We start from the raw sequence: 25,653 nt of genomic DNA, 5'->3' as shown, positions 1-25,653 counted from the left end.
AATTGCAGAATAAAACTGACAGGATCTCAGGAAGCTTGGGGTCATAATATTGCTTAACTAAATCCATCAACACAAGAGGTTTTAGTATCTGATGCCTAAGGGAAAGTTAGGCTCTGAGTAACCAAAAAAGCTGCAACTTCACAAGGTAGCAGGGGACCTACTCATTGCTTTTCATCTGCCCCAAAGTTATTTGCCTAGAAAAATGAATGCATTCATTCCACATATTAGGCCCGGTCTTTGACAGCAGGATCAAATGAGTCAAGGTTCCCAAATAACAGCGTAATGCCAGAAATACTTACCCCAGCTTAAACAACGACTGTTGTGAGTGAATTTCTTCAGGAGCACACTTTTCTCTTATCACTACTGAAACAACTCCACAGAGGCCAGTATCCCATCACCAAATCACCCTTGATTTATATGTGGAGAGTCTGGACACTGACCCAGCTCCCTCGGAGCCAGCTATCAAGGTGAAAAGGATGTCTGATACACCTGTTACATCTGACAGCCAGGGGTCCCCGATTGGGCCAGATTAACCGCTCCAATCAGGGAACATATTTTATGACGTACACCTGACTGACCTCATTACAATCACTACACATATAATGGTGGTGTCAAAACAAAACAGCATTCAAATTTATGGCGTTACATGGAAAATAAACAGCAGCCAACAAAAGTAGTCTAGCTTTGAAAGGTAATCCATACTTATTAACAACAGATCTGACAAACCGGTTTTATAAAAAAAGGTTAGTCATCTGTTCCTGGTGGGACGACTACTTCATAAATTCTAACATTAGTGGCAGGCATCAGTGTCAGCTGTTACCATAGCTAGAACACCTGTTTGACAGAAGGGGATGAGGCAGGAAGGTATATAGAATAGAACAGGAAATGCCAAAATATCCCCAATTAAAAATCCTAAACGGTACAGAACTTGTTCAGAGAAAGAAAACTAAAGCCAGTCAAGTATAAAAGAAAATACTGTCCTCTGTAAACTATGGTCAGATAGTAACATGAAACAGAGTTGACTCTCAACTTCACCATTTAAATCTCACTCACTTCTCCATGGCTGCCCTCTGGTGGCAAGTGATAGTGAGTTACCACAGAGTTGGTTCCTTTGATGATTCCAACATCATACCACGCATTGCCTTCTTTCTTTGGCGTTACCTTTAATTGCGCACAAGAATTTTCTTGTTTCTGGAAAATTGAAAGAAATTTTATTCAGGTTTTGTGTCTGTTTTGGAGTAGGAAAGCATCACTAGAAACCAACCACTGCTAGGAAATTTGAAAACTGTCCATAGCCATTACACTTTATTTATATTTATGAACGCAGAACATCAATCTCGTGATCACGTACATGGCCTTACAAAAGGGTTTTCTTTAACCTCTTGGCTCAGTTTTGGCTTGTCCTCAAGCATAAATTAGATCACAGCACATCATAGCCTAGTACTGGGTGTACACTTTGTACTTAAGATGCACCATGAGAAGTGCCATTGTAAACTTTTCACCATACTTCTGTACTTGAGCCATGTGACAATAAAACCTTATTCTAATTCTATTGTATTATTTATTCACATTTAAATATCCAGAGAGAGTATGAATCTTTAACTGTTCTATAGTGGCACTGTAAGATCTATTGTATTGATAACCTACAAAACCATTATCTACTAATGACAGGAACTTTATTTACCCCATTTGCCAGTGGATTACTATTAGAGACTTCATTTGGTGACACAGCTGCCGTGGAGGAGGATGCTAGAAGTGAATTGGCAGGACCTAGAAACAGAAGATTTAAGAAGTTATTTTCTGTATGGTAGATGTTATTTCATTCAATCTTACTATGTGTTTAATGATCAACATTACTGACAATGTACAAAAATGTTTAAAGTGATGTATCTATTAATGTTATTATATTTTAACCCTTAGGTCCTCATGCATACGATCCTGCATGGTCAACTCCATATATCATAAACAAGAAATCAACGTAAAAACATTGAACTCAATTAGATGCTTTCAAATTACAGTAAGACTTCAGGAATACTTGTACAACATTTTTAAAGACTTTGCAGAAAAACATCGAGTGTGACAACAACCACCATATTAAAATATTCTCTCCAAACAATTACAGCAAATCAAATTACATTAAACTGCTCTGTATACAAATCAAAATATTTTATCCTGAGTAAGCACATCCTGGATATATCGCATTCTTCTAAATACCACTAAATAGTGGACGAAAACATATTTGAAGACTTGCAACCTTAACTTTTAAGTTACATGCTTGAATAAGATATTGGAATCACAATTTTACATTATATGTATCTTACCGCAATGCAAAAGCTAAGGTACACCAAGATGCAGAAGTAATTTTAAAATGTTTGAATAGTACCAAAACATTTTTACACTGGAAATCTGAAACAAAGACTGAAAATGTTGGAGAAACTCAGCAGGTGTGACAGCAAATGTAGAGAAAGGAAGAGTTACCATTTTGAGTCCAAGAGATGAGTGTTCTTTGAAAAAGTTTTTTTATGTTTCAAGTTTTGCCAGCACTTTCTGATTTTACTATAAAACAATGACATGATAATCTCTCTGTCCAAAAACACAAAAGCACTAACATATTTCAAAAGGAAGATCTAGGTCTGGCACCCAAAGAGGTGGGGAACACCTTTAAGTAGGCAATCTCACACTGCTTTGGTTTCACATCACAGGCAATGGCCAATTTAGAAATTGCCCACAAAGGACCACAGGTATCTCTCTGGAAAGAGACATTTGTTTATACGCATTGTAGTTTATACACTACTCTCCAAACATGTGGCAAGGTGAGGAAACAATCCGTTCTCAACCACTGCAACTGGTATGATGATTGAACCCCTTGCAACGGTGTCAATCTGCATCTTATTAGACAACTGAGCTGCTTCTCATCAGGTGTAATATTAACTTCAGCCACACTTTGAAAACATCTGGCAACCGATTATGATATCTAGCAAGTGAGCTAACTTTTGAAGTTTTAAATGCAAAATATTTTTGATGCTAGCAATTTGAAACTGACAGATTTCTGTCCACCTCCAGATGCCATAGAGTCAGACAGATGAACAGTATAGAAACAGGCCCGTTGGTTCAACTTGTCCATGCTGACTGGATATTCTAAATTAATTGAGTCCCATATCCCTCTAAACCTTTCCTATTCATATATCCATCCAATGCCTTTTTAATCTTGTAACTATACCAGTCTCCATAGCTTTCTCTGGCAGCTCATTCCACGCGCGCACCACCCTCTGCATGGAAAAGTTGCCCCTTGGGTCCCTTTTAAATCTTTTCCCCTCTCAACCTAAATCTTTACCCTCTAGTTCTGGATCTGTGATTTCTCCTTCAGGGAACTATGAATCTGCACACCAAGGTTTCTTTGTTTGTCAACATTCCCCAGGATTCAATATTAAGAGTATAAGTCCTGTCCTGATTTGTTCCTATGAAGCACAACATAAACTCAAAGAACACCTCAGTTTTCACTTGGGTACTTGACAACCTCAGTATCTCAATACTGAATTCCATAACTTCAGAAACTGACCGCGATGTCTGTTCTCATTCTTCTTACACTCATTTTCTCCTCCCCCAATCCTCACCACATCCTTGTCTTGTTTACTTTGATCTCAGTGCAAAGGACCCATTCTCGCTCTTTCACAATTTAATATTACACCCATTTTGCATCCCTATGTCTTTCATCACCATTAACAACCTCTTTGTCTTTTGCATTGTGCTGCTACACCATACATTCTCTGAATGTGAAAAATTTATCAAATAAAATTTTCCAGCAACTTTCAATTCTGAAGTTGACGTACTGGACTCAAAACATTATTCTGTTTCTGGCAGATGTGTTGAGTTTCTCTAGCATTCCTGATACTTGTTTTGAATCGTTTTCACATTACAAAAGTGGTCCTGCCAATTGGTTCTTCCTGACATTGAAATTAACAGTTCACAGATATTGACAGAACTATGCTTACACTGGATCAACTGTGATTTACAGTAATAGTGGAATCCTTTTTTATTGGCTGCACAACACACTATGCACATGCTTACAATTATAAATACTATGGAGGAAACATGAATAGAAACAGCACAATGTTTCCGGCCAGTTGAACATACTTGAAGTGGTAGGTTGGTGGGCATCCTCTGTCACCTGGCCTTGCTGACTACTCTGTATGTTTGTATCATTAGGACTCAGCACTGCTGTTTGAGGACGAGCACTCAGAGACACTGGAGATTGCAGTGGATCCTTTTGTTGTGCTGGCTGCTCAGGGGTCTGACTGATAAGGTTCTGGCAATGTTGCAAATGCTGAGAAGAATCTACATTAGGCACACCTGGTTCTGAAGCAAGATCTTCCGAGGGAGGCTTCATTGCACTGCATTCTAAAATATTAAAACAATTAGTTCTGAGAAACCGTTCAGGGGAAAAAGGTGTAAGTAACTTCTACAAAATACAATGAAATCCTTTTATAAATTGAGAGGCAGCCCGGGGGTGTAAACCAACACAGAGAGTGCACTTTATAACAAGACATCTGAACTTGACACTCAGCAAGGCACGGAACACAAACTTATCTTGGCAGTTGGATTACTTTAGAAATCAGATGCAGATAGGTTTAATAGTTTCATTGATAACTTATAACCATATCATCTAGATGTGCATTTAATGTGCATTCTTTACTGATGAAAAACAAGTTATTGCCATTAATATTGTCTCTATGGCTGCAGACTTCACTTTTGATTGCTATGTAGGCTTTTTAAAAGACCTTTTTTTTAAAAAAGGCATGTTAAAGTGAAACTTTTAATCATATTGCACTCATTTGCAGCATTACCCCAACAGCAATACAATTCCGTCTCAATGCTGCACTGGTTGAAAAGACCCACTACAAATCTCAGGTACAATTTATTTTATAAGCATATGCTGGGAGACATATTTAGTTAAAGTCCATTTGGTATCTCTGAAACACAGCCAGAATAACAGTTTATCATCTAATTCTCTCATTTCTTGACAGTATTTTTGCAGTTCACTTGTCAGTGACTATCTTAATATTTACATCTTATATCCTTATCCATAGATATTTTGTAGATATCCCTTTCATGTTCCATTAATTCTGGGATGTTTTTAATCGCTACAATCTGAATGATGTCGCCCAGTTATTCCCTCAATACCCTAAGGCTGTTGATTTACGTTGCGAAGGTCATTACATTTTACAAACTTACATTTTAAGCTCAGTTTTCTTTGAATTGGCAACATATACTTGCATGCACATGAAATTGGCTACATTTCCCATTAGGCTTAGAAAAGGTGTTTAGGCTTTTCAATCAATCTTAACCAATTGTGTCACTTGAACATATGAACACACTATATCAAGAGGCATTCTAACTCTTAGAAAACAAAAAACAACTTGCACTGCTGTCAGAAGATGTTATTTTTAGGCAAAAAGGACTATGGCTAATTCTTGATAATAAAATGTGAGGCTGGATGAACACAGCAGGCCCAGCAGCATCTCAGGAGCACAAAAGCTGACGTTTTGGGCCTAGACCCTTCATCAGAGCTTTTGTGCTCCTGAGATGCTGCTGGGCCTGCTGTGTTCATCCAGCCTCACATTTTATTATCTTGGATTCTCCAGCATCTGCAGTTCCCATTATCACTATGGCAAATTCTTCCCTTTTGGGAAGAATATCAACTTATTCCTGAATCCTATTTAAAAATTACTTGCAAATAAAAACAAGGTGCTTACCTGTGGCTTTTGGCAATGAGGGTACTGGGACATCTCCAGCAGTTGTTTTGTGTTGGATACTATCTGCTGGTTTTGTTTCAACAACTAAAGGCTCAGTTGCAGCGACATGGCGCTGGTGCTGCTGCTCTGAGTTTTGACTCAACTGCTCCTGGGCTTTACCACCTTCCATTTTCTCTTGAGGGTCCTGGAAGGCCTCTGACTGATCAGATGGCTGATTTTCAGCCAACTGTGGCATTGCTTCTTGAGCAAAGTTCTTTAACGTCTGATCGGAAGGCGGCTGATTCTCAGAACTCCCTGGGTTTTGAACAGTCTCTGCGGCAGGTGCCAACTGTGATGTGCTCAGATCTGACAAAGACGTACTGCTGCTGGAAGTAACATCTGAAGCTGTTGAAGCAGCCTGGTTATTGAAACATGAAAAGTTAATACTCCAGCAATCCATCATTCCACCAGGTTCTGTCTTTTACAGAATTACAGAATACTCCTGTTAGCTAATAATTTTCATTATCCAACAATTTTCGTATTTTCCCCTCCAACAGGGTAAATAAGAAGGAATCGTTTCTTGTGACAGTGGGCACAGATTTAATATAATGCCAAACGAAAAAATCAGAGACGACATGAAGAAAAGGTCAGTTGCTATGATTTAGGATGCGCTACCTAAAAGAAGTTTCAATAGCAAATAAAAAACAATTGGTTAAATATTGAAAGGGAATAGGTTTGCAGGCCTACAGGGCAAAAGCAGAGAGACGGGATTAATCATATAGTTTTACCAAAAAGCTAGACAGATGACCTTCTTCTGTGCTGGTTCATTCTTCTCTGGGTTTTATAATGTATAGTAGGTAATCACAGCTAAGTTGGAATTAGGTGCAAAAAATTGAACGATCAGGCAATTTGAAATAAGCAGCTTTGAATTAAGTGTAAACTGTAGATCAGCCATATCCACAACTGGAAACATTTCAAATTTTGTGACAGTGATAAAGGGAAGATTTTAGAGGCAATGAGTAAGATTCTTGCAAGAGGCATATATAACATAGAACAGTACAGCACAGAACAGGCCCTTCAGCCCACGATGTTGTGCCAACCATTGATCCTCATGTATGCACCCTCAAATTTCTGTGACCATATGCATGTCCAGCAGTCTCTTAAATGACCCCAATGACCTTGCTTCCACAACTGCTGCTGGCAATGCATTCCATGCTCTCACAACTCTCTGCGTAAAGAACCTGCCTCTGACATCCCCTCTATACTTTCCTCCAACCAGCTTAAAACTATGACCCCTCGTGTTAGCCTTTTCTGCCCTGGGAAATATTGTCTGGCTATCAACTCTATCTATGCCTCTCAATATCTTGTATACCTCAATTAGGTCCCCTCTCCTCCTCCTCTTCTCCAATGAAAAGAGTCCGAGCTCAGTCAACCTCTCTTCATAAGATAAGCCCTCCAGTCTAGGCAGCATCTTGGTAAACCTCCTCTGAACCCTCTCCAAAGCATCCACATCTTTCCTATAATAGGGCGACCAGAACTGGACGCAGTATTCCAAGTGCGGTCTAACAAAAGTTTTATAGAGCTGCGACAAGATCTCTCGACTCTTAAACTCAATCCCCCTGCTAATGAAAGCCAAAACACCATATGCTTTCTTAACAACCCTGTCCACTTGGGTGGCCATTTTAAGGGATCTATGTATCTGCACACCAAGATCCCTCTGTTCCTCCACACTGCCAAGAATCCTATCCTTAATCCTGTACTCAGCTTTCAAATTCGACCTTCCAAAATGCATCACCTCGCATTTATCCAGGTTGAACTCCATCTGCCACCTCTCAGCCCATCTCTGCATCCTGTCAATGACCTGCTGCAGCCGACAACAGCCCTCTATACTGTCAACGACACCTCCAACCTTCGTGTCGTCTGTAAACTTGCTGACCCATCCTTCAATTCCCTCATCCAAGTCATTAATAAAAATTACAAACAGTAGAGGCCCAAGGACAGAGCCCTGTGGAACACCACTCACTTCCAGGCAGAATATTTTCCTTCTACTACCACTCGCTGTCTTCTGTTGGCCAGCCAATTCTGTATCCAGACAGCTAAGTTCCCCTGTATCCCATTCCTCCTGACCTTCTGAATGAGCCTACCATGGGGAACCTTATCAAATGCTTTGCTGAAGTCCATATACACCATATCCACAGCTCGACCCTCATCAACTTTTCTAGTCACATCCTCAAAGAACTCGATAAGGTTTGTGAGGCATGACCTGCCCCTCACAAAGCCGTGTTGACTGCACTTACTCAAGCCATGCTCTTCCAGGTGTGTGTGAGTGAGAGTGAGAGTGAGAGTGAGAGAGTGTGAGAGTGTGAGAGTGTGAGAGAGAGAGAGAGAGAGAGAGAGAGAGAGAGAGAGAGAGAGAGAGAGATATCACATCATACTTAGTCTGAGGTGCTGAGAAACACATTTGAATGGGCTATTAAGAATGTGAAAAGTACATATTATTGACCTAAATTTGCTAAGTATTTGCCCATATCTATCACTGACAGTGACTTCCAGTTAAGGTCCAAGTTTAAAAAAAAATGTTAAAACAAAGCCTTTAAAACATCACCTCTATTTAATTTTAGCAAGAAAAGGCTAACTGACGAAACATGTTTCACTGGTGCAGTGGAAAAGGGCAGCACAGTGGTTCAGCAGTTAGCTCTATTGTCTCACATCACCAGGGATCCAGTATGATTCCACCCTCTGGCGAATGTCTGTTTGGAGTATGTGCATTCTCCTTGTGTATTGGTGGGTTTCCTCCAGTTGCTCCATCTTCCTCCCACAGTCCAAAGGTGTGCAAGTTAGATTGTCTGGCCATGCTAAATTGTCTATAGTGCAGGCTGGGTGGGTGGGTGGGTTAGCCATGGGAATGTAGGGTGACAGAGATAGGTAGGGGGAAATGGATGTAGGTGAGATGCTGTTCAGAGTCGGTGTGAACCCGTTGGGCCGAATGGCCTGTTTCTACACTGTAGGGATTCTAATGATCCATTCTGTGATCTATGATAATTTCTCCCCACCTTGAAAACCAGACATCCCTTTTCTGTCTGTACGTCCAATATTAACGTTGGGTTGAGAACCAGCTCCAATGGGCCACTTCATTTCTGCTTTATTTCTTACAGTTCCTACTTACTCATATTTACTTCTGATTTTAATGATGCTCTAAATGGTCCAGGCCCACCCTTGAGACACTTAGAATCTATCCATGGAAAACCTGGTTAACTTAAGTAAGGAAAGTGGATTTAAAGATTACCAGATCAGCATGACCTAACTGAATGGCAGCACAAATGCAACAAATGACCTCTCCCTTCTTCTATTCCTAATGGTGTAATGGTACCGTCAGTGAATATCACAGAAAGATGGTGGGATTCCCTTGACTTCAATATGATCATTGCCTGATAGATATATGGGGTAAGTGTTGCTGATCGTGTGTCAGTCCAAACCTGGATGTTGCCCATGTCTTGCTGCACGTGGGCTAAGTTTGCGAAGATCCCCTCCAAAAATAGAGTACTGCCGAATGGAATTTTTAAATCAAAGGATTGGGCTCTCACACCAAGCCAGGTTTCTAGGCAGTGCAGCCTCTCCAAACTTCTTCTTGTAAGTTCAGTATAAGAAAGGTAGCTTAAAAATAATGCTTAATGGCACATCAAGCAATAAATAATAATTTTCTTACTTTCTTACCTGCAACGAAGGGCCTGGAGTTGGTGTAGATTGTGTAACAGTGGTCACTGCTCCAGTGCATGCTGCTGACACAGTGGTTGCTGTATTGGTTGTTCCTGCAGTTGCTGTTTCTCCATGCACACTTTCTGGCATCCCGTTGTTACTTGCATCTGGTGGCTGAACTGTGGTATAAATAACCCAATAGGTGAGCAAAAGTGCACTGTATGGCACAACAAGGATGATGGGTTAGAACTCACTAAACGTTGCTTTGGTATCTTCTCGGATCATGGGTGAAATTTTATAGCGATTAATCAGCTCTTTGCAAAAACTAAATAACTTTGGAAACTTCATGCTAAATTTAATATTTTTGTATTCACAATAATACTACTGAATTCAAAGTTCTCTACTCAACTTGGAAAACATGATACAGAATAAATCTGTACTGTACAACTGCTTTCTTACAACAGTGCCCCCAAACACCACATCAGTATTATTTTCATTCTTCCCCACTTCAACTGTACCTGAATGCATCACAGAAGATTGTCACATACAATTTTTTTTATAAAAAAATGCAGACATGATCTTTCCAGGCATTAAGCCGCATAATTGATAAAAATAAATAGAGTCAGAGATTATAGTTAAGTTTGCCACACAAACCGCCCTTCACTTTGAATGATAGTACTTGGCACTGGCAGACTTAACACCACATTTTCTGCGGCTATGACCATAATGCAATATCTCATAATATCCTGCTATTGTCACAGCCTTTAGGCTCAGATTACTACCTACAGGCTCAACAACGTCAATGCCTTCCTGGCCAGCATCCCATCCTTGACTTTCCACTTGTGCCCTTTCAAAACCATGTAGCCTAAATTCATTTCCAGAAGGGATGTGATAAGGTGTCACACCGAAGGTTACTTTGGAAAATAAAAGCTTATGATGACTGGAAGGCCAGACCACTGGCTAGCCAACCAACAACAGAGAGAAGGTATAAATGGGTCTTTTTCAGGTTAGCAAGATATAACAGGTCAGGTGCCACATGGATGGTATGACCATACCTATTTCCAATTTACATAAATAGCTCGGATGAACGGCAAGAATCAGGGGTCATTGGTTCAAAATAAGAGGTCACCATCTAAGACATGAGGTGATTTTTTTTTTCCTAAGGGTCACGAGTCTTTGAAACTTACTTCCTAAGCAAGTGGGGAATAGTTATCTGTGGTGGGTGGTAGGGAATGTGTGTTTGGAGGTTATATGCAATCTTACTGAATTGTAAACCTGGTTTGAGGGGCCAAATGGTCTACTCCTAACTTTCCCTCTAGGGTGCATAAATTTGCATGAGGCTTTGTGCATGGTGATCAGCATACCAATAACATTCGCAGCACTGACATCAAATTCCCAAAGTAAAGGATGTGCATGGAACTTGGAGGTCCATGCAAGAAAAAAAAGCCAAGTCCTCGTTTGTAAGCATGTCAATATTCCAGCTCACACCAAGTTCTGCTAGCCCACTGTCCTTGTACCTGTAATTGCTGATCTAAACTATCACTCAGTCCATCAGTCCCCCTTTGATACAGCATGCTCGAATTTCAATTCCCTTATGGTCTTTCCCCACCTCATCACTGTGACCACTGCCAGCCCTATATTCCTATTAAAATATTTCCTTTGGCTATGGACTCTTGCATTCCCTCTCCTGTATCTCACCTTTGGTAACTATACTTTGAGACACTTAAGCATCATTCTTCAGAATTCCCTACCTAAAACCACTCCATTGCTCCACCTCCCTTTTCTCCTTTGACTCTCCAATTCACTATCTTTGGTAGTGGTTTTGATCAATCCTTTGCCTAGGATTTAAGATTTTTGATTATACCTCTGCAAAAACATCTCAAGATGATCTTTGATTTATAATACATCTTATATAAACTGTAAATTGTAATTTTTGTTTAAATGTTTCTTATGACAGAACACTTCGTATGTGGGATAACATGTATTAAAGCACAGAAATGGATTCAAAATTCTGCTGTAATTCTAAAACCCAGAGAGACTAGATGACTCAAAGCAGTTAAAGAGCACTCTCTCCACCTTCTATCCGCCTCCCCCTCTCTCCCTAATTATTTCAGAACCCCCTTCCCCTCCCCCATTTCTGATGGAAGATCTAAGCCCGAAACGTCAGGTGTCCTGCTCGGCCTGCTGTGTTCATCCAGCTCTACACCTTATCTCAGATTCTCCAGCATCTGCGGTTCTTACTATCTCTCCTCATTTTCTCACTGATTGGTTTCAGGCTAATTTAGCTGTTAGAGATGTACTGGTTACAGCAAGTACACAGTTACTCTGGAGAAATGAGTGTGGAATTCAAAATGTTGCAGATAGAAGCAAATTCTGCTGGGATAGTTGCTACGCTGACATTGGAGGAATGGAATTGTGGGAGATATAGCAGTTTGGATCAGAAATTGGCTTGCTGAAAGACGACAGAGGGTGGTAGTTGATGGGAAATGTTCATTCTGGAGACCAGTTACTAGTGGTGTACCACAAGGGTCAGTGTTGGGGCCACTGCTGTTTGTCATTTTTATAAATGACCTGGATGAGGGCTTAGAAGGATGGGTTAGTAAATTTGCAGACGACACTAAGGTCGGTGGAGTTGTGGATAGTGACGAAGGATGCTATAGGTTGCAGAGAGACATAGATAAGCTGCAGAGCTGGGCTGAGAGGTGGCAAATGGAGTTTAATGCAGACAAGTGTGAGGTGATGCACTTTGGTGGGAGTAACCAGAAGGCAAAGTACTGGGCTAATTGTAAGATTCTTAGTAGTGTAGATGAGCAGAGAGATCTTGGTGTCCATATACACAGATCCTTGAAAGTTGCCACCCAGGTTGACAGGGCTGTTAAGAAGGCATACAGTGTTTTAGCTTTTATTAATAAAGGGATCGAGTTCCAGAACCAAGAGGCTATGCTGAAGCTGTACAAAACTCTGGTGCGGCCGCACTTGGAGTATTGTGTACAGTTCTGGTCACCGCATTATAAGAAGGATGTGGAAGCTTTGGAAAGGGTGCAGAGGATATTTACTAGGATATTGCCTGGTCTGGAGTGAAGGTCTTACAAGGAAAGGCTGAGGGACTTGAGGCTGTTTTCATTAGAGAGAAGAAGGTTGAGAGGTGACTTAATTGAAACATATAAAATAATCAGAGGGATAGATAGCGTTGATAGGGAGAGGCTTTTTCCTAGGATGATGATGGCGAGCACGAGGGGGCATAGCTTTAAATTGAGGGGTGAAAGATAATAGGACAGATGTCAGAGGTAGTTTCTTTACTCAAGAGAGTAGTAAGGGAATGGAACGCTTTGCCTGCAACGGTAGTAGATTCGCCAACTTTAGGTACATTTAAGTCGTCATTGGATAAGCATATGGGCGTACATGGAATAGTGTAGGTCAGACGGGCTTCAGATCGGTATGACAGGTCGGCACAACATCGAGGGCCGAAGGGCCTGTACTGTGCTGTAATGTTCTATGCTTGTACACTACAGATGCAAAACATCTTTTATTAAGGAAAATATTTGCTTAATGTTGATCCATTTTGATTTTTGGCCTGAAAATTACAAGCACTTTCCTATTTCCAGCATGCTGCATATTGTTTGGTAAGAGGAGCTGGAAATAGGAAAATACTGGTAATTTCCAGGCCAAAAATCAGAATGGATCAACATTAAGTGAATATTTTCCAAGCATGCTGCTTGGCCTGCTGTGTTCATCCAACTCCACACTGTGTTATCTTTATCATAGTAAGAAAATGAGCTAGCTTTCTGTTTACCCATTGCTTCTTGTAATAGTTGAAACTTTATTTCAATATTTAAAAAACTTCTTTAAGAGAGGTGAGCCACTTTTAGATGCTTCACTGTTGTTCAGTGTACTCACTTTGATTTAAAGACATGTTTGCTGTACTGGAGGTAGCTGTATTTGTTGTATTTGTTTCTGTAGTTTCATGAGCTGGCTCTTCTGCTGCTTGTTGTATTTGTTGATCTGAAGTCTGTACGCTATTATCTGACACAGTTACTGCAGTTGTGCCTTGTTCTGCAGCTACTGGCACCTGAGTTTCACTAGTGTGTGCAACCAAGCCAGTTACACGAGATGGCACTGCTTCCCCTGATATCACAAACACAGGCTGTCAAAACACAAAACATACATGGCAAGAGCCCATTAACAGAACTGTACTGTAAACATTCAGGGATAACTCCATGTAAAAAAAATCATAACAATCTATGACCCGTAACGACCTGCAATGTAAATTTCCACTTGTGCTAAAATCTTGCACCAATTCAGCACTTCAAATTCACCATTTTGAAAACACATTTTCACCAGAATAATGAGTTTTGGTGTCGAAGACAACTCTAGCAATCAGTATTCATTAGTCACATCCAGAAAAGTAACAAAATATACCAGTACTTAACAAAACAGTCTAAGAGTTATAAAGGGAAATCAGACAGAAAGGAGGAGAGAAGTTTAAGTTGAAAATGACTGAAGGCATTGTTAGGTCAGTATACACTCAAGAACACTTTTTTTGATAATGAAGGAACTGAAGCAAGGGGGCTTAGGAGCAAATTTCCAAAGCACAGCGAATGTAATGGCGAAAGGTCTCAAAAGCTGAAAGTAGGAGGTGGAGGGAGCAGCACAGTCCAAGCAGCCACAAAGATTTTGGTTCAAGAATGCAGAAAATAATTGTAACTTAAAGAGGAGGGAATGGGTCAACATGCCAGAGAACCAACACTGATTGCTGCACTAAGTGGCATTTATATTGCACCTCCAAAAGTCAATAAAACATCCCAAGGTGGAATAGGTGCAACAACAAAAAAATGATCTTGGACCAGTAGATGTAGAATCCAGGAGACAGCAAGAACTGCAGATGATGGAGTCATGTGGAGTTGCAGGAACACAAATGGTCAGGTAGAATCACAGCAGGAAAATCGATGTTTCGGGTTTACATCCTACAACAGCTCCACACTGTACTGATGTGGAATCCAATATGGGTGCAGTAAAAAATACAAGTGGAAGTAGTCCATGGGTCTACAAACAGTAACTATACTATGGGAAAGAGAATAAATCAAGAAGTGTATATTAATTATGGGTGACTTTAATCTTTGTGTAGATTGAGCAAATCAAATTGGTAGAAGTAGCCATGAGGTAGAATTCATCATGTAATTAAGATAATTTCATAGAACAATATGTTACAGTACCAAGCAGGGATCAGGTTACTTTGGATCTGGTAATGTATAATGAAGTAGATTTTAAAAAAATGATCTCAGAATTAAAAAAACTCTCCAGTCATCGTGATCCCAATTGATGGTATTATTGGACAAGCCAGACCCCAGATTTATCCCAATCATTAGGACATTCTTAGCAATATACCTGAATCATGATCTTTGGCGCTTGATGCCAATGCTAAAAGACACTTTGAAACTTTTGCTTTCAATCAAATCTTTTTCCACAGGTGGAATGGCTAGGCTCAAGTTTGAACAAACACACAACAGAATCCATTTGCGCCAACATAGCAAAAAATTTCACATCTTGTCCTAAGCATAGGGAAAATCCAGAATCGCCTATACTTTTGGTTCTCCAGGGGCTACTTGGCCTTGTCCCACAGTAAGGCCCAAATAAGCCACCATTGCTTTGGCAAATTCACTCAGCCAAATTTATAAACAAATTGGCTCTTTGTGGCTGAGTCAAGCTTCCCTGGTTTGGCTAAAAATAACCAAATCCCCAATGTAAACAATGCAAGTTCACAGCTCTTCGATTACTTTTATTAGTTAACTGCCGAAACATTGCTGGTGCATTTTTCTGTCCAAACTGCATGATTTTGCAACAATAAAAAGTTCATCCAGCCTTACAAATGCTGGTATTTCTTTAAGTCTCTTAGTTAAAAAAATTCCAACACCCTTTTGGCAAATTATTTTTTCTGACAATTCAGGCATGCCCTATTCATTTGATATAGCCTTCCAGTCTCAATATAGGATTTGAGTGTGCTTTCTTACCAAGTTGATTCTGTAATAATCGATGCAGAATCCATGATCCATCTAATGTCAGCACCATGAAAAGGTGATCTCAAACTATGATTCAGTTCATTAATAATAATGTTCAATAATAACAATGTCCAATAAATAAATGTTCCATAAACTCAATCTCTTCCCTCACCTGATCTGATGTCCCTGTACAGTATTAGGTATGTATGGATGTTGCTTTATAGGTAGTACACATTCTTCACATGAACATCACAAACAGCTAAAACCATTTTTTCTAGTCTATTCTCACAAATTAGTCTATAACTTTGTGATGGCCTTCGTGTGTCACTTTTTTAAATCTTTTAAATATCTCCACGTTTTCCCATCTGATTTTTGCAGGATTAACATTTCAATCTTCCACTTTGGATTCATTCTTCAATTACTCTGCTGTTTCTATTTCACTGCCTACTTTCTTCACTTCTGTATGTCTTGCTTTCCCCACTATCATTCCAATCATATATCTTTTCAACATGTTATCTATCCCCTTGATAGACCAACAACGGTTGGTCAAGGAAGATAAGGAGAGAATCAAATTAAAAGAGAAAGCACGGAGGGCAAACTAGCAAGAAATATCAAAATAGAGAGAGGTCAAAGTTAGGCCATTTAGAGAATGAGGCTGTATTGTGGAAATAGTAATGGGAAGCTAGGAAATGACAGCTGAATTGAATAAATGCTTTACATCAGAATTCAAAAATACTAAATAAATAATCAAGGGGCAAAATGAGAAGAAATAAAAACAATAATTATCACCAGACAAAAATAAATGGAAAGCAATGGGACTAAAGGCTAGTAAGGTCCATGGATCTGATAGGTTCCTTTTTACCAAATTAAAGAAAGTCGCTACAGAGATAGTGAATACACTGGCAGTAGATTCTAGAAAAAGTCTCCGAAGACCATGGATCTGTGAAATTCTTTACTGCATTCTGGGATATATAGACATCGGATTGCTAGTGTATTCAACACTGAGACAGGTAGATTTTCAATCAGTAAGGGGATCAAGAGGTAAGAAAGTAGAGTTGAGGACCATTAGATCAGCCATGATTTCTTTGAATGGCAGAGCAGCTGGATGGTCTACTTCTACTCCCACATCTTGTGGTCCAAGTGCTTCACAAAAACATAGATAAAAAATGTTGAAGATAATGAGAGCAAGGGTAATCAAAAGCTTGGGTTTTAGGGAAGAACTGAAAAGTGAAGCAGGGTGGAGAGTAGAGGTTTAGAGAGGAAACACTAAAGCATAGCACCAAATGCTGGTGCACAGCTGTCAAAAAGGAGGAATAAAAGAAAATGAAGGCATTGCTCCAAAGACCAGAGTGATTAGAATGGAAATTATGGCAGGGATATGTATGTGTTATATACAGGGATGCAAGGAGGGTGGTCATAACCTGATGCAAACGCAAGAGTAAGATCGAGGTACATTACAGAAGACAAACCCGCAGAAAAACACTCACCTCGGTGCTAACTATAGAAGACGTTGAGACAATTCCTGGTGTAACCTTCAATGTTGTTGGTGCCACAGCCACAGGATCAATAGTTGTGCTAATTGCTTGAGTGGCCAGCGTTGTTATTCTCGCCAGAGCCGTGACTGGGGTAGTGAAGTTTGATGAAGCAAGACCTGTTGCTCCAGCATGAATTGTGGTTGCTGCAGCCGTCACAGTACCCAATGTAGTAACACCTGCATAGTATTGTATGACAATAAGCTTTCAAGAATGAATAAAAGCTTGTTAAGAAACTTTGAAGCTATACAGAACTTATTTTGATCCAAATTACATGATTTTGGACATCACTTGCAGTCACCCATATACAAATACTGAAGTGACGTAAATAGAAACGGAAATATTTCCTCCTTCACATTGTGCAGCTAGAGTATAGGTCCACCAACATTAGATATTCATACAATAAAGAACAACAATAATTTGCATTAAAATAGATTACCCTTGCCAGCAGAACACTGCCCTTCAGCTGACATCAGCTGTTGCAAAGCAACGCAGTTGTGTGCAGGCACATGTGGAGGAAGTGGGGAGAGATGTGCAGAAATTAGGTCAGCTGAGTACAGTTGACATGAACAACACAGCAAGTCATCTTCCCAGTCCTGTTACCCAAAGATCGGCATCCGGTTTGCAACAGAATCCAGTTCCATTTAGATGTGGACAATCAGATGATCAAAAGTATACAGAACAGCCCAGTGAAGGATTTTACAGATTTTCCATGTGCCTTTTCTAACGCCAGCCACTGTTTAAGTTCAGTGCCACAGACTATGGAACTGGCCGTTCTCCAGAATATCAATGGCATGTTGGAAGATTGGATAATATATAAAGTACCTTATTAATCCTGTATTATTTCAAGACATCTCTTTGGAAACAAGTTTCAAAAACTTTTGAATAACTATATAAGGGGATTTAAAGTACCAGATTGAGGGTTACTTACTGAATCTTTCATATATTTTGAAAGCATCTACAAACATATTTTGCAAGAGAGGTATTATCAAATAACAATTCAAGATTCACTGTTGAGTAGCCACTATACTTGATTAAAGATTTAATTTTGAAGCTGTTTACTGACAAAGGTAAAAGTATATTAAATTAGAAAAAGCTTAGAATCTCAATCTAACTGGTGGAAAAAACAGATGGACAACACTATCGTAAAAGTATGTTTTAGCACAATTTGAGTTCCAGCTCTCAATGTGCACTTCTGACATTATATAGCTAGTTATCTTTGCCATAGCACACATGATCACTGGCACAAATTAATGCTTGGGCTGAAGTGGCCAGTCCTTGTGACTCATGAGACAACATGCAAAATTCCTAATTCAAATGACAACTGCTGAACTAGGATAAGGAGAGGGCTGAATGGCACGTGCGGTTTTCAGACAAATGTGTAAAGGGTTTGCTCACTTATGGTGGTACATCCTAGGCAATAACAAATTAGTAAAGCATGAATTGTAACAAAAATCAGGACAATGATCCAACAAGGTATGTATTCCATCTTTTTCTTAAAACTCAGGCCAATATTATATCAATTTAGGAGGCTATGACAGAATTGAGAGCTCAATCATATCCTTGCAGTTTTTTTAGGCAAAATAGTTTTCTAAAAATAAAGTATAGTTGACTATAGACTGTAATTAGACTCAAACTATACAAAACAAGTACAAATTATAAGTAATACCTGTTGTTCCTTTTACTAGCAAAGTTGAGACTGTTGGCTTGCTTGAAGATACAGTGACAGGAGTAACTAATCTGACTCCACTAACTGTGACAGGAGTCCCACCAACTGTTCGCAGGATGGTACCAGGTGTTCCGGGAGTTTTCAGAACCACCTAGAAAAGTGACAAAATTGCAAGAGCAACTCATCTCTACTGATTAGGTTAACCTGAAGTACAGGACATTGGTGAGGCCACTTACAGAATACTGCGTACAATTCTGGTTGCCCTTCAATAGGAAGAATATTGTTAAGCTTGAGGGCACAGTCAAGATTTACAAGGACGTTGCCAGAACTGGAGGGTTCAAAAAAAAAGGCTGATTAGGCTGGGTGTTTTATTCTCCCCCCGCCCCCCCCCCCCCCCCACCCCCCCCCCCCCCGCCCCCCCCACCTTGGAATGTTGGAGGCTGAGGGGTGGCCTTACAGAGCTTTGAAAGCTCATGAGAGGCATGCAGTAGTGTCTAGCATCCACAGTCACAGGCTAATTCACTAATCTTCCGCATGTTTCGGTCTCTCAGTGTCATTGATCACAGCCTAATTTTCTCTATCTTTTAAAATAGATTGAACTATTAACTCACAGGTCTATGCCAAGGTGGCAAAATCTCAATAAAAATATATGTATACATTTTGAACAAACCTAAGACTTCCAGGCATCTAAACACAAACTTAAAAATGAAACACAAAACTATGTCCTCCCCACTTCCTAAAACACAATGTAGAAATAGAATTCCAAATTAAAGCTACACATCACTCTTCTACATTAAAATTCAATTTTTCAAATAATAACAGCAAAGCATCAGTCTTCATTGCATTGGCAAACGGTATGGTTGCATTCAGTACCTATTAGCCCACATGATGAATCTATCCATTGCCTTTCCATTCAGTACACTTTTTATACGTTCATTTTGTTAGAACAAATTCTAATCATTACCAAGAAGTATATAGAAAATAGAAGCCTGGAATGAAATAATTTCAAGCATGCCTTCCATTTGTGGGACCTGGAAGAAATAGTGCTACAAAGTGTCAAGGGAGGAGGAACGGGAAGGAGGAGACTGATTATTCTCCATTACTTTACTAAAATTACTTTAACTTTGCTTCAGGACTGAAACAAACAGTATTTACCTGTGTCACTCCAGGTTGCCCTGTAGTAAATTTTGGCACAGCTGTAATGATCTTTGCTGGAGCTCCAGTTCCTGATGTGACTACTTTTGTTGTAATGATTGTTATTGGAGATTTTATACCAGGGGAAGCAGATACACCTGGAGAAAAATACTTAAATCATTGTTTTGTACTTGCAAATGGCATTCAATCTGTTTTTACACGCAATGTTTAAAATTTGAATTTACAGTATTCCTTCTTCCAGCACTTTGGCTGGTCAAAAAAAAAGTGAAAAAGTAGTTAGCAAGACTTCAGCCTCAACCTTCCCATTACATTCAGGATGTGGTTCCAATCTATCAAGAATAAAGGGCGTAAGTACAGCTAAAAGGAAAAACATACCAACAATAAATTGAGTTTTCCTGAGATATCAGTTGCAATTGTGCTATTGCCAAATCTTGGTCTGAAATTTAATCCATTTCAGTACAAGTACAATGCAGGTATGGAGTTGCACTGTTTTTTTAGTTTAGTTGAGAGAAAACTTGCATGCAAGTGATTTACACCAGTTTTACACAAAAACATTACCATCTCGAAATCAAGAGCAGCAAATAGATGGGAACACTACCACCTAAGAGCAGTGTTTCCTCTAATTTTATTTCCGCTGCACAGGACGTCGATCACCGTGTGCAGAACATCAGAGCAACTGCATGCATACAACCATGCAGCTTAAAGGGAACATTGCTTACAAGTTCTCCTCCAAGGAACATTCCCTGTAACACTTTTCTCTGCCGAGCATATTTCTGAGGTCTGTGCATGGCAGAAGCTGATGTGTATCAGAACGTGATCAGCCTACATGGGCTTAGAGGTAACAGTGCCTCCTCAGTCATCATACTGACTTGAAAATTTAACCCCTGTTCCTTCAGTGCTGTTGTGTTAAAATCCTGCAGCTTTTCCCTTCATGGCACCGTGGGTGTACCTACACCAAATAGACTGTAGCAGTCCAAGGAAGCAGCTTATATCACTTCCTCAAGAGAAACTAGGGATGGGCAATAAATGCTGGCCTAGCCTGTGATGAACACATCGCATGAATGAAAAAGAAAGTAACATGAGAACTTCTTTTACCACTTTGGTTCTTCAAAAACATTGACTGAAAACATCTGAGATAACAAGGAGTAGAGCTGGATGAACACAGCAGGCCAAGTAGCATCAGGGGAGCAGGAAATCTGACGTTTTGGGTCCACCTCGACTGAAAACACCTGTTGTTCATTTACATAGTACTCTACATGTATGCAACCAGCTCAACAAGAGCCTCGTATTTATACAAGGAGACCGACAACTAAAATTTTACATCGAGTACAGCAAGTCAGCTGATATCAGCAAAAGTTAAATCTCCGGAGTTTGATAGTCATTTTCTTTCAGATTATCTTTTTCTCATATCATACATTACCAAATTGTACTTAATTCTGCACCCAAAATGTTTTGGGCCTATGTTGTCCCATCCAGCAGCTGGAATAAATGGCATGCTCTGCAAAATAATTTGAGGGGGGGGGAGTAGCAGAGGCAAGAAGCTGGAAGAGCTATGTAACAGCAGCTCACTCGCTATGAAAAAAATTGAGACAGCAGTATGCCATTTAGCTACTTAAAAGCATTATCATCATGACTGATCTATACAACTCCATTCACCTGTCTTGGCTCCATTTATATTCCCCTTTAAATATTCCAACTGGATTAAGGCAATGAACCACCTGACAAGATGTAGTATCTCAGACATTCATTTCTAAATCAGGGGCTTTGATTGTCTGAGCAGTTCGATAAGTATCTTATAGAAAAAGCATAACCAGTAACCACAAAATGTTTTGGGTCCAGCAATACCTTCATGATTGGGCAGGAATGGGGCTTAACACGAAAATTCACGTAAGTTCATTTCAGAAGGCCCACCCTTTGCAGTCCTTAATAAAATCACTTTGATATTAGGGCGATTAAAGCCTCCAATTATGACTGCTCTACAGTTTGTGCACCTCTCAGGAAATTATTTACACATCTTCTACTATTTTGCAGCTGTTATGATCCAGCTGATGGTACAACTGGACAAATCAGATCCCAGAATGAAATCTGGTTTGATGGATTTTGAGAATAAAAAACCTTGTTAATGTGATGGTCAATCATTGAAACACGGGCCTAGACCCTTCATCTGCTTTTGTGCTCCTGAGATGCTGCTGGGCCTGCTGTGTTCATCCAGCCTCACATTTTATTACCATGGACATGATCTGCCTGGATTTCCAGAGGACCTGTGACAAGACAAGGTGCTGCACAGGAGGCTGCTAAATAAGCTAAGAGCCCATGGTGTTAGGGGCATGGCACTGGCAAACTGGCAAAGAGTTGGGATCAAGGCATCTTTTTCAGGATGGCAACCAGCGACTACAGGAGCTTTGCAGGAGTCTGTGTTGGATCCACAACTATTTTTATCATACATTAACAATCTGGGCAAAGGAACTGAAAACTTTGTTGCTTAGTTCGCATGAAACACAAAAGAGAGGCGAGGTGACATGCAGTGTTGAGGAAGCGGGGAGGTTGCAGAAGAGCTTGGACAGGAGTGAAGAATGAGCAAGGAAGTGGCAGATGGAAGACAGTGGGATAAGTGTAAGGTTGCACATTTTGGTAGGAAGAAGAGGCATAGACTATCTAAGACAGGAAAGGCTTCGGAAATCTGAAACATACAAGTTCTTGGGAACACCAGTTCAAGATGCTCAAGGTTAACATGGGAGTTCAGCTGGTGGTCAGGAAGGCAAAATCAAAGTTGGCATTCATTTCAAGAGGGCTACATTGCTGAGACTGTCCAAGGCTCTGGTCAGACTACATCTGTAACATTATGATCAATTTGGGTCCCATGTCTAAGAAGAGATGTGCTGGAGCTGGAGGGGTCCAGAGGAGGTTTACAAGAATGATCTCAGGGACAAAGGCTTATCAAATGTGGGGCAGTTGAGGACTCTGGGTTTGTATTTGGAGTTCAGAAGGATTGACTGAAACCTTCAGAGTACTGAGGGCCCTGGATAGAGTGGATATGGAGAAGTTATTTCCATTAGTAGGAGAGACTAGCACCAGTGGGCACAGATTCAGGGTGAAGGGATGACCCTTTTGAATTGAGATGAGGAGGAATTTCTTCAGCCAGAGGTGGTGAATCTGTGGAACTCTACTGCAGAGGGCCATGGAGACCAAGCCGTCGAGCATTTTTAAGAGAGATAGACAGATTCTTGGTAAGTGAGGGGATTCAAGGGATACAGGAAGAAGGCAAGAGAATTGTGTTGAGAAACTTATCAGCTGTGATCAAATAGCAAATCAGACTTGATGGGCTGAATGACACAATTCAGTTCCTATACTTTATGGTCTTTAGGTTTTTCCAATATCACTCCCAGGCTTCCAGTCACTTTGTTAAATTAATTCATAGGAAACTGAGCATCCCTGGCTGGGCTAGCATTTATTACCTATCCTTTGTTGCTCTTGAGATAGTAGTGGCGAGCTGTCTTCTTGAACTGCTGCAGTCCAAGTGCCAAGTCCTTTCTCAGCACTTCCACAGTTCAGAGCGAGTGTCACCGGGCCCAAAGCATTAACTGTGATTTCTGTCCACAGATGCTGTCAGATCTGCTGAGCATTTCCAGCAATATCTGTTTTTGCAGTCCATTTAGTGTTGGTACATGCACGATAGACTATTAACAAGGGAATAGCACTTGCTTTACGAGCAGCCTTTGTGTAAGGTCTCTGTTTCACAAGGACTTAACATGGATTTTATTTCAAACAAAACCCTTCATAAAAGTAACCAACATCTATACACCATTACTTTGAAATGCACACTCTTAAAAATAATATAAATTACACACCTTTCATCACACGGACTATTAAGTATACCAAATAGCATAAAAGCTTTATTATTGTTCAACTCCAACCCAATGGATGCAAATTGTGTTAAAAATATTGAACAACATATGGGAATGATACAACAAAATAACGTCCTCATTTATTAGGTAAAGAGTAAAAACTGAAGTATTTAATTCCTTTACCTAGTTCACCCAACTCCTTTCACAAAACACACAAGGTTTATATTAAACTAATATTCCCAAACTCAGCAAGGATTTTACAAGTTTCATGTTTGAGAAGGTGAGATCTAGAGTATAACACAAGTGGGCTGAATGGCCTCCTCCAGTGCCATAATGACCCCACGACTCCAAACAAAACCAAAATGCTTACTCAGTAGAGATAGTAGGAACTGCAGATGCTGGAGAATCTGAGATAACTAGGTGCAGAACTGGATAAACAGAGCAGGCCAAGGAGCATCAGAGCAGGAAAGCTGACGTTTCGGGCCGAGAACCACCTTCAGAAATGGGGGAGGGGAAGGGGGTTCTGAAATAAATAGGGAGAGGGGAAGCGGCAGATAGAAGATGGATACAGGAGAAGATAGGTGGAGAGGAGACAGACAGGTCAAAGAGGTGGGGATGGAGCCAATAAAAGTGAGTGTAGGTGGCGAGTTAGGGAGGGGATAAGTCAGTCCAGGGAGGATGGACAGGTCAAGGGGGTGGGCTGACGCTAGTAGGTAGGAGATGGGGGTAGGGCTTGAGGTGGGAGGAAGTACAGGTTAGGGAGGTGGGGACAAGCTGGGCCGGTTTTGGGATGAGGTAGGGGAAGGGGAGATTTTCCTCAGTAGAATTGTTACAACTAACTACTGTCAACACTTAAAAATACCATGAAAAGTAACTTTCATTTTTACACTGACTTTTAATATTGTTTCTCAATATGAAATTTTGGCAAGTAGATAGGAGATAGCAAGTTTAAAAGTTGCTACTATCTAAACTTTTTCTGTACCTGAAGAACGAATGTATTCAGAACTGGTTTTGAAAAATGCCTCTAGCTGACAAGAAATAGACAAACATTCATGAGATTTAAGTGTGAAACCTAGAAATTTCCATTGTGTACCTGTAACGTTGGGTTGAGCCATCAGTGCTGAAACAGGGATGGTCTTGATGATGGTGGTTGCTCCAGGTTTACTGCTGGCTGGTGAGACACTGCTAAGACCCAGAATCGTTTGCTTTGTACCTATTCCACCAGCTTGTGAAGTTGTGATTATTGTTGCTGGCTTACCATCTGCTGCTGTTACAAGTCTTACGATAGTCCCCGGAGGAAACGGACCCTTTGCCTTTGGATTGAAACCAAATTGAAATATGCATCAAGATGGAAACAATAAGAGCCGTGAAAGACGTGCACCAGAAGAAATTATTTAATTATTTCATAATATTTGGACGTGCACATTTAACAAATATAACATTTATAATATGGCTCTTGCAATAAAAATGCAGATTAGTTCATAAATGACTGAGTTTCTAGAATTAATTTGTGCTAATGCTAATACAGAAACATACAGTATTTCAAAGTGTGTCTATTAAACAAACACACACTAGGTACGGAGGCAACAGGACACAGCACTCAGAAGTAATGTGACACAGAATAAAATTATTATACCATTGAATCCACATACGTACACAAATTTTATGAACACATCCATCACGCCAAATTTATTCCTACTGGATTAATTGTTCCACAAGCTAGCTCAGTTTGAGACAATGTTTTAAACATTTTTCCCATATTTACATAAATGCTTGCGACCTATTTCCTGACTCTACATGTACATATGAAGGAATCTAACTATTTGTGCAAGGGGCAAAAAAATTCTAATTGCTATTGATATTGGTCCTACTTTAAAATGATTGTAAGTTAAGTGAACTTCAGTAAAATGTTTTAAAACAGATTCAGAAATTAATCACAATTGTTAGAGATTTATTCATGTTGGAAAATGCCACAGTGCTAAAACACAATAAGCTTGGGTGCAAGACTGGGACATGTTACTTGGCTGA

At 40.0% G+C, this 25,653-nt stretch overlaps 1 protein-coding gene across 4 annotated transcripts in view; it reads right to left on the bottom strand.

Moving 5' to 3' along the window:
* The window catches only part of LOC125460967 (host cell factor 2-like), a 79,745-nt gene that overhangs the window by 12,140 nt on the left and 41,952 nt on the right, over positions 1-25,653 (bottom strand). For all 4 annotated transcript variants that reach the window (XM_059652533.1, XM_059652536.1, XM_059652534.1 and 1 more), the window contains exons 12-21: positions 24,719-24,938; positions 19,781-19,917; positions 18,626-18,776; positions 16,912-17,135; positions 13,326-13,572; positions 9,447-9,607; positions 5,754-6,150; positions 4,135-4,398; positions 1,685-1,770; positions 1,054-1,191 (exon numbers count right to left, since the gene is read on the bottom strand). In XM_059652533.1, the coding sequence (XP_059508516.1) occupies positions 1,054-1,191; positions 1,685-1,770; positions 4,135-4,398; positions 5,754-6,150; positions 9,447-9,607; positions 13,326-13,572; positions 16,912-17,135; positions 18,626-18,776; positions 19,781-19,917; positions 24,719-24,938 (2,025 nt within the window). The remainder of the gene's footprint in view (positions 1-1,053; positions 1,192-1,684; positions 1,771-4,134; positions 4,399-5,753; positions 6,151-9,446; positions 9,608-13,325; positions 13,573-16,911; positions 17,136-18,625; positions 18,777-19,780; positions 19,918-24,718; positions 24,939-25,653) is intronic.

Source organism: Stegostoma tigrinum, chromosome 18 (assembly GCF_030684315.1).
Source record: "Stegostoma tigrinum isolate sSteTig4 chromosome 18, sSteTig4.hap1, whole genome shotgun sequence".
Lineage (NCBI taxonomy): Eukaryota > Metazoa > Chordata > Chondrichthyes > Orectolobiformes > Stegostomatidae > Stegostoma > Stegostoma tigrinum.
This window is presented reverse-complemented; position numbering and strand designations above follow the sequence as displayed.